Source organism: Gymnoscopelus braueri (assembly GCF_963280865.1).
Source record: "Gymnoscopelus braueri genome assembly, chromosome: 14".
In the NCBI taxonomy this organism is placed as follows: domain Eukaryota; kingdom Metazoa; phylum Chordata; class Actinopteri; order Myctophiformes; family Myctophidae; genus Gymnoscopelus; species Gymnoscopelus braueri.
Window position 1 is genome coordinate 26,342,112 of NC_137619.1, and position 20,000 is coordinate 26,362,111.

At 42.0% G+C, this 20,000-nt stretch overlaps 1 protein-coding gene across 1 annotated transcript in view; it reads right to left on the reverse strand.

Moving 5' to 3' along the window:
- The window catches only part of gfra1a (gdnf family receptor alpha 1a), a 119,285-nt gene that overhangs the window by 22,173 nt on the left and 77,112 nt on the right, over positions 1 to 20,000 (reverse strand). Inside the window, exons 4-6 of the mRNA XM_080449202.1 lie at positions 3,494 to 3,672; positions 2,685 to 2,857; positions 1,451 to 1,560 (exon numbers count right to left, since the gene is read on the reverse strand). Of these exons, the coding sequence (XP_080305328.1) occupies positions 1,451 to 1,560; positions 2,685 to 2,857; positions 3,494 to 3,672 (462 nt within the window). The remainder of the gene's footprint in view (positions 1 to 1,450; positions 1,561 to 2,684; positions 2,858 to 3,493; positions 3,673 to 20,000) is intronic.

Genomic DNA, 20,000 nt, shown 5'->3' on the forward strand with positions numbered 1-20,000 from the left:
TTAGTGATAAATAGACTCAGGGAGTGTCCCCCGGTGCAACAAAATGCACAGCAGAGGAGAAGAACAAGATGATGAAAGAGAAGAATGTCTTCCATCCAGTTTCTCCCATTCTCTTTATCTCTTTAGCTCGCTATTGTCTTGTCCTCCCCTGCTGACAGTGTTCTGTCCCTCTGCCTCTCGCCCTCATTTTCTCTCCCATTCCCCCCCATCTCTCATGTTGTCCATGAGAGATGTTGTCATGTTGGCAGAGTTTTATTTTACTGCTGTTTAGCGGGACCTTTATTCACGGAGCGCCCAGGGAACTGTGACACAGAGTATTTGGCTGTGGTGCGCAGCTGTTTTAATTTGAATTCCTAAAAAGCTCTGTGTATTCTAGTAAGCGTAAGCCTATTAATCAAATTATTAACTGTAAAAAGAAGGGTTTTTGTGTATGCCCCTGCAGTATCCCTCTCAGAGACTTTGGGCTGTGGAATTTTTATATCGTCAGTTTTCACCAAGCTTTAATTAAAATGTGCCGCCGATACACTGTCCTCCGCTGACATCACTCTGAGGAGAAAAGAGGGAAGACGTCTAACTTTTTCTCCATAACTTCGGAGATATAGCTCAGATGACAAAAAATATATGATGTTTTTCTAGTAAAGGGCCTCAAGGCTCAATTGGTTTTGACTTGGGACCCAAACTTGTCCCTGTGAAGTCACGACCCAATGTACCAGATATCTCAGTGGTCCCCTGTCTAGTTGCTCTTATTCTGTGACCCTATGATAATGACTTGAAACACTGGTTGGAAACACTTTTTCATGACATAATGGATGAGACAAACAGCAAGGACCCTATAATAAGGCACACACCACTGTTCTCGAATGATAAGAGGTTTTATGAAGGATGTCATGAAGCTTAGAGGATAACTTTGAGACAAAGCAGATTTATTTTCTCTTTTTTGGGGGCTTTTTGGCTGACTTTCAACCTGGTGTCCCCCCAAAAAAAAGAAAAGTGAAAATAGCTACCGGTATTTTTCTATTCAACGTACTACAAAGTACATGGGGCTTAAGTGGTAAACCACTTTCAATCTGCCATCCCTATTTTGGTTATTTCATTTAAGGTGTAACATAAAAAACAAAGTCTGCTATTCTCGCAATTTTTGAAATAGCGAAAATACATTTAAGTGGTTAAACACCATGTTATAATGAATTAAAATGTCTTTGATGAAAGGAGGTATTGCTTGCCAAAGGCAAATACTGCCTGCAAATAAGGGTCATAAGTTAGAGGGACTCTGAGATCCCTGGGCAGAGAGGAGCACTCAATGAGGCCTCAATGATTTACAGCAGTGGTTCTCAACCAGTGGTCCGGGAGGGGGTGTTCTCAAATTAAAGTTTTCAAATCTCACCCATTGGTTGGCTGGGCTCTAGTCACGGGGCAGAGTGTGACCGGCCGCTGCCCTGATCGTACTCACCGATGAGACCAGAGTAGGCCAGAAGACAGTCCGCATAGTTCTCCTTCAGACAGCCTGACGGTGAGCGAGGCTCCGGCTGGCAGTTGGCGAAGAAGTCAGCCAGTCGAGACCTGGGATGCACATAACACACTCACTGTGAGGATTGATTTCATGCGGGGATTTCAGATGGTCGATAGGTCATGTTTAGAGAATGTATAATTTACTGACTGTCAGAAATAAAGAAGACAAAGGGCACAAACTAAAACCACTCTCAGTGACTTTTGAACTGTGTCTCCTAATGACCTTCCACCCTCTACTAAGTCAGTGCATGCACACACACACACACACACACACACACACACACACACACACACACACACACACACACACACACACACACACACACACACACACACACACACACACACACACACACACACACACACACACACACACACACACACACACACACACACACACCCCCCCCGCAAGGGTGATGTGTATAATCTCACCAATCTGGCATGGAGCCTTACTGAGCGGAGCAGAGCAGCGCGTGGTGAGAGTTGTGTTAACACCAGGCAGTACAACAACTGACATATGGCGTGGGAGTCTGCAGAAACACACGACTGCTAATCTGTCTCCGCCAACAGACAAATGGCCCACACGCTACTGAGACCTGTTGTTCTACTGCCGGACATGTGTTGGATGGATGCAGATAACACTGAAGATGAAGAGTGATGTGTGTGTGTGTGTGTGTGTGTGTGTGTGTGTGTGTGTGTGTGTGTGTGTGTGTGTGTGTGTGTGTGTGTATGGGGGTTGTATAGGAAATGCAACGTTGCAGAGAGAGAGAGAGAGAGAGAGAGAGAGACAGACAGACAGACAGACAGACAGACAGACAGACAGACAGACAGACAGACAGACAGACAGACAGACAGAGACAGAGACAGAGAGACAGAGAGACAGAGAGAGAGAGAGAGAGAGAGAGGAAAGAAAGAAAGAGAGAGCCATGGGGACAGACCAAACTGAGCTCATTTAGAACCACTAATCCCTCCATTAGTTCCAGAAGTACACTAAATGGATGACTCCAGAGGGTCATGGACATAATATGCACACAGGCCTACTGTATATGCATGCATGCATGCACAGTTAACAGAATGTCAGGTGTATCAACTGCAGTAACTTGTGTCTTACCTACAGATGTAGTTGATGTAGTTTGTGTTACCTGTACAGATGCATTTGAGGGAGTTTGTCTTACCTACAGATGTAATTGGTCTTGCAGGAGGCCTGTAGTTCCAGACAGTTGGGTTTCTGTTTCTCTTCATAGGAGCAAACTGGAACGATGGTCTGACGCCGGCGCTCTGAACAAGCTGACTGGTCACTGGGCGGACATGAGCAGTACAGCATGCCATAGCTATGTTTGGGAGGGACCTGGATGGAACAATGAACGACAACTTTAAGTTTGATCCCAATTGTATTGAGTCTTGTAGGCAATGTAATGTTGTTGAAATAGATTAATCATAGCCCTGGGCAATATATAATTTCTTCAATATGATATTAATCATATTTTAGTTTATTTATTTATTATTAACACACTGAATAACACACTGAATTTGTTCTTACTTTCGATACATCTTTCAATAGTCCATCAGAATCATCTCCTCTCTAACTCTGCTGCTTCTAACCATTTATTCAGAAGTATGATTTCAAAATAAAACACAGGGGTAAATGATGGAATAATGTACATTAGAGATATAAAATAGAAAACATTTGGTCCATACATTTACATTACCTGGGATTCAACCCTGTGTCAACTAAGGGGACATACAGGGGTTTGTATTGACCATAGTATTCCCACCGACAGACTCTCTCACATAGCCTAGTGCTTTAGCACACACATTGAATTTAGATTTCATCAGACGTATTGGTAGGTCTAAGATCTCCGATACGTCTGGCTACGTGAGACTAACGGAAGCTTGGGGTACCCCCAAGTGTGACGCAGGAGCAACGTGGCTGCTGTGTGACTACGGTCAGTTGTTTTGGTGTCCTGTGTCATGGCTGCCTTGCCTTGTCGAAGAACTGGCGGAGTGCCTTGTGGCACTTCCTCTTGTTGCAGACCTCGGCGGTGGACACTCTGCTGGTGCACGGGCTGATGTAGGCTGAGCGGTACTTCTTACATGTGTCATTGAGGTTACAGGCCTTGGCTGCATTCAGACAGTTGTTCTCCCTGGTCACCGCGGGCTCCCCTGCAGAGGAGAGGAGAGAGAAGAGAAGAGAAGAGACAATTTACTGGATGTCATCCAGGTAATGATGATGGCGATGTGTGCTCTCTTATGGAGTTTATTTAAAGTTCCATCAAGTGCAAACAAGAGAGGCTGGCAAGGAAATCCCCAAAAGCAAGAAAATGATAAGCGGGAGAATGTGAGGGAGAAGTGCTGCGCACACAGGATAAGGTTGCGACGCTGAGATGCGTGCGGGGGAAAAGCTACAGAGCTCAGCATCACAAAACAAAAGCAATTCAACTCCCAAGGCAGAGCCCAGCATTTCCATAACAGCAATATGGAAATAGAGAGAGACGGAGGAAGAGAGATGGCCGCATGCGTAATGAGGCTGTCGCACAACGAGTGCTGCCTCACCACTGATAGATAACCACAGCAGAAGATACAGGCTACTGCAATCCTGCACACACTGTAACATCCTGAGTGTTCATTTAACTCTGAGAGTTAATGTAACCAAATGGACCCTTACGGGTACAGTTTGTTACATTTATAAGCTCTCAAAGTTGCAAAAGGATACATTAACAGAGAGGGCTGTGCACACGATGCACTCATGTGTAAAAGCGTGTTTTGCAGCTGTGAACTGTGTTGTAGCTTGGGTTTTTGTGCATCTCTGTGCATGTGTGTGCTTGTGTTTTCTGTGCATGTCTGTGTGCGTGTGCGTGTGCGTGCGTGTGTGTGCGTGTGTGTGTGTGTGTGTGTCTAAAATGGTAAATGGTGCCGTTTATTCAAATTGCCTTTATCCAAAGCACTTTACAGTTGTGCATTATTTTCACACATTCACACACTGACGGCGGAGCCAACCATTCAAGGCACAACCATGCTCATTGGGAGCAGTTAGCTGTTTAATGTCTTGCCTAAGGACACTTTGACACATTAACCAAGGCGGGGCCAGGGATATAACCAGGATCCTTACGATGTCCATGCCCCTGCTCTACCTCTTGACCCACTGCTGTATGTGTACTGTACTGTACTGTACTGTACTGTACTGTACTGTAAGCCGAGCATATGCAAGCTAAAGCCCATTCAAGCCGAACCGAAGAAATATTGCCTTAGGACCTTGTCCTCATGGCCCTGCTAGCTATCCAGGCTGTGTGTGTGTGTGCGTGTGCGTGTGCGTGTGCGTGTGTGAGAGAGACACACACACACACACACACACACACGTGTGTGTCCCTCCCTCTGTGCATGTGTGTGTGTTGGGGTGCAGCCTGCGTTGTAGTCATCAAAGTCTCCAGTGCACTGCCTTTCTCATCTGTCAGCCTGTTACTAATTGCCAGCGTTCTCATGGATCCCCCATTAATTAACATTGCCACAACACTTATTTTCCCCCGCCTTTTTTTTGTGGAAGGGGAATGGAGCAAAAACAGCATTTTTTTCCACTCTCTAACGAGTGCCAATTAAAACGGGAAGAGCCCAGCCTGGCCAAAGGACAGTAGGAGGGGAGGGGGGAGGTGCAAGGGGGGAAAAGTAGCAAAGGAGTGAAAGATTCGAGGGAAGGAGTAACCGAATGACTTGAGAGTGTCATGTCACAACGTCTAACGGTGTTAACAAGAGGTGAGGGAGGGTGAAAGAGAGAGAGTGAGAGAGAGAGAGTGTGTGTTTATTGAAGTGTTAATTGGTGACAGAGAAGCTGTTGTTTGTTCTACACAATACAATCCTGAGTTTGATTTAACCCTCTAGAGTGTGTGCAAATGGAGCCAAATGGACCCACAAGGGTCCACTTGGTTGTCTAGACTCTCACAGTTAAATGAACACTCAGGATTTTACAGTGTACCGGAGAAGAGACGATCCTTGTTGTTTACCCTCCATTAAGGAGCCTGTCCTCGCTAGCCTCTTAGGAATACCCACAGCCGCTCTCTTCCTGTTCCTCTGTTTTACCTCTCTCTACCCGATGCCCGCCCGCCCGCCCGCCCGCCCGCCCGCCCGCCCGTCCGTCCCTATCCTGCCTCTTTCACCCCCCCTCCTACCTCCCCCCCCGCCCCCAAATGTTCTGCTTCCCTCAGACTCAGCTGACATGTTTGACAGGCTGTTTTGTATTTGTCACATGCATCAAAGTGTTATTCGCATCCCCAGCCCTATCTTAAACCCTATGACATGACTACAGCAAAAATTTGAGTCGTGACTGGGAAAAAAATAGACGGCAAAATTGAGGTCGTGACAATAGAAAAAAAGAACAATGTTTATTCTTTTGCCAGTTTTCAAACTTTTCACTCTTAAGTTTGTCCAGGTTGTAAAAAAAATATTGTCTAAATAAACCGGCAAGGACCATTGCAATCCATAAATGACCATCAGCGCGGGCCTTTGAGTATAAAGTCCATTAAGTCAAGTGTATGGTATTGTATTGTGCTGTGGTAGCCCTTAATCACAGTTACAGTCTCAAGGGGCTTTACAGGCCTTCATTTAACAAAGGAATCCACTTCATCTTATGGCACTATATACTTTACTAATATTATATTCATCAACAGACGATTAAAAGATATGTGAACTGGTATGTGTGGATGGAATTAGGGGTGCAACAGTTTATTAAACTAATTGATTTAATCGATTACCGGTAATAATAATCAATTTTAATAAATCAATTTTGGGTTAGACTTTATTTTCCTTTTGCCTGTTGAAAGTTACTGGAGTGCATATGGTGTGTGATGTGAAATGGATGCTCATCATTCAAACAGTATCATTGTTTAGTTCTTCTTTAATCCTATATACAGGGGCTTCTGGAGAAACAACATGTTCAATTGCTCATCACTCCAGCTTAGTGATAGAGGACAGTCAATTAAATATATGTCCCTGGCTATTGGTGATGATTTCTAGGTTTAAGAACTTGTGATATCTACATCAGATAATGTTCAATTAGACACACACACACACACACGCACGCACGCACGGCAGGCACGCACACGCGCACACGAAAGAACCATCGTATACTGTCTCTAAATACAGCATAGCAGTATAGCTATAAGTGCTGCATAGCAGCTGCAGCAGTTAATCAATCTAATCAAGTTTATATTATTATAATTAGAATTGTTTGTGTCGATTAGATGAAACATACAAAAATAAGATTACATTTTTTTACTGCAATTTCTACTACTTAGACAAAGTTAAGCCAAGTTTTAACTTTTCTTATCACCGTTCAGCTCATTTTCTCATGTCTGTTCAGCACCCCTGCATCACAAAACGTCTTCAATTGTTTCAATTAGTGGGAGGTCAAGTGACATTATTACTGGACTATTCATAGACTTGTATAAACCAGTAGTTCTCAACCTGTGGGTCGGGGCCCCCAGGGGGGTAGATCAGCCATTTTCACAATATTTATCTGTGGAACAAATTGTAAGGCCTCAACTCCTACAAATCCAAGTGCTTGTCAGGGTGGGGGGTCCCCAGTTCAAATATGATTATTTTGGGGGGTTGAGAACCACCGGTATAAACCAGGTTCCAGGTTAACCTCCAGCCTACTGTACTTACCTGGCAGTGTCTGTCTGTCTGTCTGTCTGTCTGTCTGTCTGTCTCCAAAGCCATGAAGCTAAACTCCCCCTGACACACTACACTCTCTCTCTCTCCACCCCCCCCCCTCTGAGGGCATATATGACCACTACTAGGGGGAGGTGCATATTGTGTGTGTGTGTGTGTGTGTGTGTGGGGGGGGGGGGGGGGGGGGGTATGGTTGGGCTGCCAATTAGCAACATCCACCAGAGTTCGACTGAGATCTGATGTTTCCGGCATCATTCTGAGAGGTCTGTGTTGTCTGTGTGCACAAAGGTGTGCATAATGGTATGTTTGTGTTGAAAGACACAGAAAGACCCCCCCCCCACACACACACACACACAGGCGCCCCCAGTGGTTAGCCAGAGCATTTGATGAACTCCCAGTGCTCCCTTGGCAGATGGTACCGTCTCTCTGACACACGCACACCAGTGCGCGCACACACACACACACACACACACACACACACACACAGAGCACTCTGACAGGGCCCACACAGGGAAGGGGCCGGGGCCATCTGGAGGCCTGGTATGGGAGACGAGGCCCCCACCCCCCCCACAGCGGCTCGTGTTTCCGATCCAGCCTCAAATTGATTATCATGTCGCCTGTTTCCTCCGAACCCCCCTCCCCACCCCCACCCCCAGCTAATTTCAATTACCACGGGACGCCACGGGTCGAATCTTGACCTTTTCTCTCCTCTACCCATCTCTCCCCCTCCTCCGTCTGTCCCTGCCTCTCATTCCTTTGTTTTGTCTCCCCCTTTACCCTTTAGTCCCTGCCACCCCCATCTCTTTAGCTCATTTTTCTACCCTCTTCTCCTCCCCTTGGCTCCTCTCCTCCTCTCTGTGCCTTCCACCTCCCGCCTCCTCTTCCTTAGAGTGTTCTCCTCTTCTCCTCTCTGTACCTGACACCTCCCGCCTCCTCTTTCTTAGAATGTTTTTTTTTCTTGGTGGTCCGCTCATCTTTCTATCCATGGGGGTGCTGGATGGATTCTGCTCATTAGTTGCCCTCCTCCCTTTCTCCACCATCACCATCCATCTCTCTTCTTCACCTCTATCTCTCTCTCTCTCTCCCCGCTACCATCTGCCCTGTATTGTTCTTTGGAACAAAGTAGAGTCATTTAAGTGGTCTCCAGTGTTGCCGGCCTGCTCATGACTCCATCCAAGACGAACTTAATAGAAAGATAAATAAAGTCACCTCCATCATTGGTTATTGCTGATAATAAATCAGCTCTGGGGACCTTTACTCACAACCAATTCAATTACAATTACTTTCAATTACTTTCACTCATTTTTTCTTAATAGCTTAATAGTGTGTTAATAGCAGAGAGCCTTAGCTCTGTGTGAAATCTGAATTAAGCGTCCCTTCTGTGCACTTATCTCCGCTCTGACTCCAGCCCTGAATCATTTCACTTGGAAAAAAATGATTAATGTTGAGAGTGAGAGAGCTGGGAGGAATAAGAGTCTAAGTGATACAGGTGGCATGGCAGCTAACATTGGAGACTGACTGCTCCCTTAAGAAGAACTGCTGTACGTGCCTTGAAAAGTGAAAATGTTCCTTCAAAGTGAGAAATAGGCTTTAAAGCCCTCCTATTTCTTCGGTGCAAAAGGCTGATACCACCCTTAATGGATATAGTCTAGCCACATTGTCCAGACCAATTCAATGTCAATGAACTGTGTTGAGTGGTGAGTCTCCTAACCCTTCTGTCCATTCTTTTTACATCTTTAAAAACAGCATTCACACAGGAGAAGACATTAGGCATTGATTCAGACAGTAGATTATACACACATTAGAAACATCATCCACTAGTAAACATATTGTAACATCTGTTCAAACAGTACACACAATGGACAGAGCTCTCATACACTGTAGAGCCATATACACTCAAATAGTCTATGACCATGTCCTTCATTTGTCCATTCTGTCAAGCAGCTGTCATACAGGTTTTCTTGTATATACGCACTGTTAAGCAAATTATGTCCTTCACACTAACCTCCAGTACATAATGTCAGGCCATTGTCCTACAAGTGTTTCGCATCACTCTCTTCAAACACAGCACTTAATCATGGCCAACTGAACACCAATGACAGGGAACAACAGACATTTCGTCATGCCTGTTTGTTCCCATTAACTTCTATGACTGTAGTAATGAATGGGGTCAGTGGTTATCCGCCATGCTACTGGTTGTCTCAGCGTGAACCAGCACAGGAATTCTTTTGTTGGCGTCACATTAGAGAAACAACACGACCAACACACGCAAAAGAAAAGAGAAGAGAAGAGAAGAGAAGAGAAGAGAAGAGAAGAGAAGAGAAGAGAAGAGAAGAGAAACTTCACTGACTATTGGAAATGTGCCCTTGGCTCCAGTGTGGTCGATTTTGAAACAGATAAAAACAGTACAATCAATTAGAATATAATAAAATAGAACAGAAACTTCAACACATAAAATGTTCCATCCATTGTGGTTGACTTGGAGACAAGCAAGATACATTAAATACAATTCAAAGGGACTACATGACTGAGAGGTCATTCAGTGTCAGGCCAATTAACACTCACAATTAACCCACAATTAATTACAATACAAAAATACTTCTGGTTCATTGGACACCAGCTCTTATAGGTCCTTCACAGTCCTGTGTTAAAGTCTGTCTGTCAACACTTTTATCTGTATTTTAAATACATCACTTTTTAAATTGAAAACTGTAAATATGTTTTCATGTAGACTTGGTGCTACAGCACCCACAAAGATAAACAAAAGAAAGAAAAAACCCACTGTCTTCAGCTCACTGTCTCATCATTTAAGCCATCGACTACATGACTGCATAGCTCCACACTTCATTATTAGATGTTCATTTCAGAAGAATGGCCCTGTTCATTCACATTTTGATTTCCCGTCACAACTTGTAACAAATGGTAAATGTGAATTTGTCCCGTGTCCGCGGCCAACGTACTGTAGTATAGTATGTCTTCATTATTCACATGTAAATTACTTTTCCTTGTGCCTCCTTCCCGCTCAGAGGCTGAGTTCGCCACTCCGATTCAATAGAAAGATCTAACATAATCAACCATCGGCCCGGGGTCCCCTCTCTCTGTGTATCTGCTGCCTCTCTCTCTTGATTATCAGGGGTGAGTTACACTGCCATCCGCTTTAATGGGCTCCACGCCTCAAAGTGCAAGACAAGCAGAAATGGAGCGAGCAAAAGGGAGAGTGAGAGAGATGGAGAGAGAGGAGAGATGCAAGAGAAAAAAGGGAAGGCGCCCCGAGGTTTACTCATCTCTCTGCCTCTCTTGCTCTTTTTTGCCTGTTTCTTTCTTTATGCTCTCTCTTCCTCTCTCAATTTCTCCGTTTCTGTTGCTTTCTCTCTCTCTGTCCATCTCTGTTACTCCTTCTCTCTCTCTTTCTGTGTGGTTAATAATCTTGCTGTTCCTCCAAACTGTGTCCCAGTGCAATAAAGCCACATGACGCTTGGTGCAGCAAATACCATAACTCACACATCCTAGTAATTGATCCCTGCAGTGCCTCTCCTTCTTTCTCGCTCTCTCTATCACTCCCCCACCCCCCCACCCTTTCTCTCTACTTGTCTCTGGCTTCGTTCTTCTTCTTCGTATCACTCATCTCGCTCTCTTTCACTATGCCAATCATCCCGAACCTCAATGTGTGATCATATTTTTATGCCATTCCTTGAGCTATATTGGCACAAAGTGCAACATAAAGCTGCCAACTTAAGGACAGCTGAGCTCTCGCTGTCCCGCCTCTATCCTTTACGTACCGACCCTTCGTTCTATGCTTTACAGGAGGAGTGATGTGTTTACACGTTTAGACAGGAGCAGGTAAAGGGGTTTCTGATGAGGATCATATTGGCTGCTGTGGGGATCGGATCTACACACTATGGCAAAGTGGAAAGTTGCTCTTGCAGTGTATCAATACTATTTTACATTTTGGATCACTGAAATACGCCTTAAATGTTTTAAATTCATTTAACCATGTTAACCCTGGGGTCCCTATTTTGGGCATGTCGTTATAGGCAAACATTTTCTAAATATGTTCGATACAGCATAGCTTATAGATCAGCTGTTTATGAGTAGCTGCAGTATAAAACAGTTCTTAAGTGGTTAATAAAAAAGTTGCTCTTGATACGAGGCCACAAGGCCACACTTTGAACCAATCAAGGCTTCCAAATGACTGCTCATCTGCACAGTAAAATCTTGAGTGTTAATTAACTCTGAAAGTGTAAAAATGGACCAGAGCCAGAGTCTTTCTCACAACCACTATGGCAGATAATTAACAAACTATCAGTGACATTAGCACAAGATTACACAACAGCTGTCATGTTATCACAGCATCATGAGTATAATATACACGAAGAACGATCATTCTAGACGTGCAAATACCACTTAATAATCCAGTCATCGTGATCTACAGTATATCATCTTCAATACTTCAATCAATCAGTAGTTACGACTTACCAGTACATGTACGTTCGGTTGAGTATCACCAAAAATGTCAAAACATTGATTATTATCGATGCCGTTTCGTTTTTTGGGTATGATCAGCTGCCTCTGGCGACTGAATTTCCCCCTCGGGATCAATAAAGGTCTATCTAAAACATATTTGGCCGAGACTCAAAAAAATTGCTTTGTCCTCAAGTGCCTGGAGCAGGTTAATGGAGGAGGAGAGTGTTAGAGTTAGAACTATGTCTTTTGTCGACAATATTGATATATATGCCCTCATATCCTATTTTAGTGTGCCATCTTGGCATAACTCAAGTTTGCCTACCAATCTTATGATTTTATTAAGTTCGAGGTTGGACAAAACTAATCCTAGTATCAGGTCTCTCCTTTCCTCTAGAGACTGCATGTGTTTTGAGCTGTACAGAGCGCAGGCCCTCCAAGGTCACTGATTATCTCTGGAGGAATACAATAACAGCTCATTGGAGTTAACTTGACCATCTATGACAAAGCAACAACACCTCCATATTTGCTATCTGGTGCCGGCTCCATATATTTCCAATCAGTAAAAACATGTCTTGGTCAACGCTTTGTGATCTAATGTCCTAATGACCTGTATCTCTGTATGACCTGACATCGTCACTAATGTACTCTGTCAGCTGTCACCCTGTCACAGATAAACCTGCCACATGTCCTATGATATCGAAGGGATAACTTGTTTATGAAACCATAAGATGTACACAAGGATACTATAAGATGAACAACAACTTATTATGATGACACCCTGATGCCTGACAGCTCATCAGATATGATCTGACGTCTGAGGGTCTTAACCAATCGTTAGGATCCACCTCATAACTGATGTCCGGACTCCAACTTGTGTATAAATACTATTGCCTGTCTTTGTAATGGCAGAGAGATACTTTTGCTGTACGGTGCCTCGTGGATTGATTCTTTCTCTTAATACAATGTCAACCTTTTAATTTGAGAACCAGCCTGTGTCTGCCTTTGATTTCGTCTCATCCTTTTTACACTGGGTTTTCAGCTGTTTAACTACAAATAGTTTTAATTAACATAGAGCAGGATTTACGACCCTTTATAAACTCTATTAATTGGTCCTTCGTACGGTTAAAGGCCTGTCCGACATTATTATCATAATTATTATTAATATTTTTCTCGGACGGTGCGTTTAGAATCAGCCTTAAAAAAAAAAAAAAAAAAATCAGATTTTTTTTCTCCCATCTTTCTTTTTCACGGTCGACTCTGAGGGGCTCCGGACGACTCCTCTTCGCGCGAGGACTCTTTCCGGTCAGCTATCTTAGAATTCAGCCTTTTTTTCACATATTGTTTTTGGAGACAAGCGGCTCACAGACATTCCTCAAACGCGTGGGGATTCTCCGTCCAGCTGACTACAAGACACAGGTTCCCTTTTGGTTCAGTTCCTTGACTTGTAATTTTGACATTGTATTAACTTTATCACGAGGCTCATTGGCCGTACTTGTAGATATATATATTATTATTATTACTATTATTATTATTTTTTTTTTGGACAGATACTGTCAATACATATATATGCGCATATCAGACGTCTACCAGTGTGTGCATAGATATTTATTGCCTCGTACATTTGTTCCTTGGTTGTTAACTACAGTTGTACATAGATAGGCCTACATATATTCATATCTGTTTTTTTTACCACTTAATAATCCACAGGTGCAAACCTGTTGTTAGATTATATTGTGTGAACTGTACCACTTAATAATCCACAGGTGCAAACCTGTTGTTAGATTATATTGTGTGAACTGTACCACTTAATAATCCACAGGCGCTGCCTTCTAGCCAACCTGTTGTTAGATTATATTGTGTGAACTATTTAATAATCCACAGGCGCTGCCTTATAGCCAACCTGTTGTTAGATTATATTCTGTTTAAATAATCCACAGGTGCTGATTTTCTAGCAAACCTGTTGTTCGATTATAAGAATCCACAGGTGTGCCGCTTTTTAGCCAACCTGTTGAATGATTATATTTTTACTTTGATTTTGTAAATCATTTAAACCTTGACACACACAGATACCTTCTGTGGGTGCCAATCAGAGGGGAATTATTATAGTATAACATAGTCCAGATACACCAATACTGAACCCAGCTAGCCCATCCAAAGTCACTAATACTAGCCAAACTCCGTTTCTGACTCATGAGCTGCAGATCATGAATCAAAAAGGACAGAGGTTAGATATTAAACTAATAAGACCATACTGTCCTATTATTTAGATTTTGTTCTATTCCTACCTTTGGTCAATTAAAAAAATATATATGACTTTAATATTTTGATTTCATTCCCATTTATCTAGAAACCAGCCACCTTTGCTCCAGGCAACCTCTGTATCACTAAAACCAGCTACAGGCATCTCATCCATTCAGCCCCTAAACAGCATTACATAAGCACTGAACCGTTTGTATGATATTTACTTATTTCCTAGGATAAGACACAGCCTGCTGATTTGAGTATTTCAAGGCAACTAGTCATTTAAACTTCTACTTTGCCATAGACAGAAGTATTTAACCTTGGGTAGGGCTAACGGCCTCTTTATCTCACTCACTCTCTCGGTCCCTTGAACGTGTCAACAATCTGTAGTCACTGTCACTGTTTCTCTCTCTCTCTCCCACAAGCCGTGCATCTGCTCAGAATTGTTTAATTAAAATTTTATATCAGTAAATTGTCTACCTGCCCACCCACTTCTTGATAGATACTAAATAGATTTTGAACACCGTCTTTTACGTTTTAGTCACGTCTGAATAATTAAATTTTTACATTATGGGAAATATCCTTTCCCCGTCACAGGGACCCACCAGTGGTAACAAAGCACAGTGCACCACTCACACTGGTATACTACCTTCATTTGATAAGTCAATGTTTGAAAGTGAGGATGATGACGCGGTTTTAACAAAAATTACTCTTTCTCCACGTTCTCAGGATGTGGACCTGCTTGGACCTGTGCTTGGACCTGCTGTCGGTGAGCCTTCAGGACTTTCACCCCTACCCCACGTTCCTCCATCTGACACAAGCACTAGTAAGAGATCAAAATCTTTACATGAATGTCGGGTTAACACACAATCACTTACTGCACAACATACAGTAGATCAGATAGAAACACTGATTGCTCCCTTAGTGGCCTATACACAGGGGGATGGCAATTTGGCTTATAGGTACAGGAAATGGTCTCCTGAAGATATTAAGAACATTGCAGAAACTTTACCTAATATTCAGGACAATCCAGAGGGGTGGGAGACCGCGCTCAAAGCAGAGATAATAGAACACCAGCTTAACACTACGGAAGTCAGGGACCTTATTGCAAAAAGTAGCCCCAAAGCCATGTCACATCAGATTTCAGAGGGGGCCCACCTCCTCGACCTACATGGCCGTGCGATCCAATGTTTCCGTACCGAGCCACCAGCTCTGGACGAACAGAGACCCCATATGATAAGACAGGTAGACCACGAGGAAGCTGTAAACAAAATGATAGGGAACGCACTAGGTCTCCTGCGTGCTAACACTAATTTATCTGTCCTCACCGACATCAAGCAGAAAGACGGAGAGGATGTCTCGGAATTCATTCAGAAATTTAAAACCCAGTTTAACCGCCACTCAGGCCTAACCAGTGGCCAGGTGGGCTACCAGAAATTGTTTAACCTCCTCTTAATGGAGGCTCTACGCCCTCACTTAAAACAGGCCATCACTATGAATGATCCCTTATGGAAAATGAAAACCACAGAGGAACTCACTACTCTAGCTCAGTATTACAACAATTGCATAGCCGAACCAAAGCCTAGGGCTAAACTACAGGCCGTGATTACTGGGGAGGGACACATCAGCCTACAGGCACCACAGAATAACCAAAACCACATATGGGGTTCCGGGGCAAACCGACGGCAGAGCCATCCAGGACCAAATCAAGGTAATACAACACACCACACCCAGAACACCCCTGGTCTCTCTACACAGGGCTCACACACTGCAGGCCGGTCTCCACGAACTTATATTTGTTGGTCATGTGGGACCACGGCGGACCATACTTTGACCCTATGTCCCCAGCCGAACACAGCGCTCCCTTTCAAACCTCCACTTTGGCACCGACGGCCAAACTGGGGTTTTGACAACCGGGTTGTTGTAGATAATTAGACATAGATGAACTTCCCTTTAAACGGACAAAGACACTCTGGCCGCAAATAGATGAAATTGATACAGAGATAGATGAATTTGATGTGTCCTAACTTTTAAAAAACTTTTAAAAACACTTAAAAAGGAATTAGTCCTTGATGTGCTCGCACACCCCATACCACTGTTGATTTTGTTCACTAATGTTACTTTGTTTGTGTTTAGTGTCTATCCTCCCTGCTGGTTCTGGGGCCCTGGCCTTGGCTGTACACCCACCTATGACCTATGACGCTGCAGTGCTCTGGATGCCCTCCCCTTCTCTGCTGTGGCACCTGTATCATCAAGACACCCAGAGCACACCAGCGTATTAATTCCATTTGATTATTTGACATTCATTAGTTCAATTTCTGATGGGTTGGTTTTAAGTTATATATCTAATGTTTTTTTTTTTCTCGTTAGCGGGTAGTTCAAGCTTTTATTTTGTTTTGGTAGCTAAGGGGGTCCTGTTTATGACGACGGGGAAATCTTTTCTGGCATAAACGGAATCCCACCCTTTTGTTTATTTGATCTACCCATCATTGTTGACTTCATGTTAAAATTCCACCCTATAGTATTTGTTGTAAAAAATATTACCATCTATATATATTTTTTCATTTGGAAAGGAGGTAAGAGAAGGGTAGAACGAGCGTAGCCATTTGTGGCTCGAGGGTAGAAAAAGAGTAAAGAAAGTGAAAGAAAGTAAAGAGAAGTGTGAAAGAAAGTAAAGAAAGTGAGTTATGTCGTAGTGAAGGTAAAGTGAAGGTAAAGAAAGTCAGTTATGTCGTAGTGAAGGCAAAGAAAGTCAGTTATGTCGAGTAGTGTAAGTAAAGAAAGTGATCAGACAGAATGTAGAATGCAAAGGATTTCATTTTATTTTATTTTTCACCAGTTTTGCTGTCTCAGAAAAGTCTGTGACTGAATTGTTATGAGAACATTCTGACCTTGTGAGGGCCATTGGGCTCAATATAACTTTAACCCATTCCTTCCAATTACAGTAACTACCTTATAGCAATATCTATCTATCTATATATATATAATATCAGTTCTATTACTGTCAGCCCATTATTAATATTATTTCCTTTATTTTTGCCATAATGTCAGCACCATCAGCATATGTGAATGAGTTTGTTCATCTAATTTAGTAACTTTAACTGTTAAGCAAACTCCAATATCCACAATCCCTTGTGGAGATTTCCGTTTCCGTTAGGGTCTGTAACAGCCACGTTGCTATGGCAACTCATTCCAAAATGACCTCTTATCTACTCCATTACCCATAATTCCTTACAGGCAGTGTTAGCTTCCCTGGTAACTAACACATAACTATGACAATATCATCCTAATGACATTGAATTCCTCCATTGAATTCAATTTAACCCATCTCAGTTAAATTAACCCTTATGAGATTCAATATGTTATAATATTATTTAGAAAACATTAACACATAATATTACAAAGATTATAACGTCATTTTGTTTTATTTTAAATATTTAAATTTTATAAGAAAAAAAATCCCTTTTTCATTTTTGCTTATTTTTTTCATTCACATCAGTAAATTAATTCTCTGACACACTATATATATATATATAGAATATATATGGTATTGTGTCAAGAGGAGGGAGTTGGTGAATATTTGATTTAAATGTGAATAGTTGATTAACTTGATTTAAATGTGATTTGCTTAATATCTTTTTGATGTTGTTTTTTTGTCCTTTATCATAGTCATTTAACGATAAATACTAACTTACAGTCTTAGTCACATTCATCCATTTCAGATCTTGCCCCAGGAGTCATTGAAGTTTACAAAACCTCCCCAGGGGAGACTGAGGGTCTAAAACTCAGATGGACAAACTTTGTATTTTATTATTTGTATTTATAGTTCTTAACTGTTTTAAACTGCTTATGTTTTGTCAAATACATTTCATGTACACTTTCTACACACAGTAATTCTGTGTTTAATTCATTTACAGATTAAATAATCTTCCTGGTTAAATTGAGTGACAGAAGCCTCTCCTCTCAACTGCTCAAAGAGGAAAAGTAGGTCCTATACGTCTGTGTGAGTAAAGAGGCATCACGTGAGTTTTTCCCACCATAAATTATTTTGCTTAGGGTTAAAATATCTACCCACAGTATTGCTTCGAGGAGAAGTAGGGCTAAAATTCGACTGAGCCTATACACACTTGGGGGCGGGACCTGAAACAACAGCTTCTTGGAAACAAGACTATGTTGGCTAAAGTTCCTGGTGGTACATAGATTGTGGGATTTTCAGGAAAAGTTAAAAGTTAAAAAAATTCAGATCCTGCCAAGGGATGGCCTTCAAAATAAAATAAAATAAAGAAAGGTTTGATCTGTTCATAATTATAATACCTTATTCTGGGAACTTATGAGGTGATGTCATTTTTCTCATTTAACAGCATATAGAACCCACTTACCATTTTAATTATTCTTTAGTCTATGTAAGATTTCATCCTACTAACGCTGATTATTTACTCATGAAATATAACCATTTTGCTTCCGAATTAATAAACAATTCAGTCCTTTTGAAGAAGAAAAAATGTGTATGTTATCTGAACAAAGAAACATTTGTTTTTGCCCTTATAGTCCTTTAATACAATTTAAAAAGGTATTTAAGTCTACATGTATCTGTTTTCTTATATTAATTAATTAATTACATATTATTTTGACGTCATCTACCAATCTTGTCCACAAGAACTGGGGACTTGTTAGAGTTAGAACTATGTCTTTTGTCGACAATATTGATATATATGCCCTCATATCCTATTTTAGTGTGCCATCTTGGCATAACTCAAGTTTGCCTACCAATCTTATGATTTTATTAAGTTCGAGGTTGGACAAAACTAATCCTAGTATCAGGTCTCTCCTTTCCTCTAGAGACTGCATGTGTTTTGAGCTGTACAGAGCGCAGGCCCTCCAAGGTCACTGATTATCTCTGGAGGAATACAATAACAGCTCATTGGAGTTAACTTGACCATCTATGACAAAGCAACAACACCTCCATATTTGCTATCTGGTGCCGGCTCCATATATTTCCAATCAGTAAAAACATGTCTTGGTCAACGCTTTGTGATCTAATGTCCTAATGACCTGTATCTCTGTATGACCTGACATCGTCACTAATGTACTCTGTCAGCTGTCACCCTGTCACAGATAAACCTGCCACATGTCCTATGATATCGAAGGGATAACTTGTTTATGAAACCATAAGATGTACACAAGGATACTATAAGATGAACAACAACTTATTATGATGACACCCTGATGCCTGACAGCTCATCAGATATGATCTGACGTCTGAGGGTCTTAACCAATCGTTAGGATCCACCTCATAACTGATGTCCGGACTCCAACTTGTGTATAAATACTATTGCCTGTCTTTGTAATGGCAGAGAGATACTTTTGCTGTACGGTGCCTCGTGGATTGATTCTTTCTCTTAATACAATGTCAACCTTTTAATTTGAGAACCAGCCTGTGTCTGCCTTTGATTTCGTCTCATCCTTTTTACACTGGGTTTTCAGCTGTTTAACTACAAATAGTTTTAATTAACATAGAGCAGGATTTACGACCCTTTATAAACTCTATTAGAGAGTATACAGGGCCTGAGGCTTGTAGCGTTTACTGGTTAACACATGTTATCCTCCTCTCCACTTTATTAATCCGTTAAGACCTGAGGCGATTCTACAATTGTCTTCTAAAACAGTTTTCTGAAAAAAAATGATGTTTCTATGTCAGTGGTTCTCAAAATTTTTCAAGTCAAGGACCCCCAGAATTATATGCATTTGGCCGCGGGCCCCCATCTCAAAATATTTTGTTCCAGGGACCCCCAGAAGCAAAGATTTGAGTTTAAAAAAAATGATATTCAAAGATTTGCTAAAAATATCACGATAATTTTTTTGCAGATCTATAAGCTATGAGCTTGTATATCTGCTATTTTTGAATAGCCAAAGTATAAAATAATGGTTAAAGTGGTTCAAATCTAAAGTGACACAGATGCTTTCCTGGTTTTAATGGGTTAAGCGACTGTATGCGATGCCATCCCACAACTATTGCCATTGTATTCCCAATCCTCCTGCCCTCTTTAAAGAGCCGCTCTCACCTCCGAAAATCCACATGCCGCTAGTGTGGGGGCCTGAGAGACAACGGGTCAAACAGACAGGGC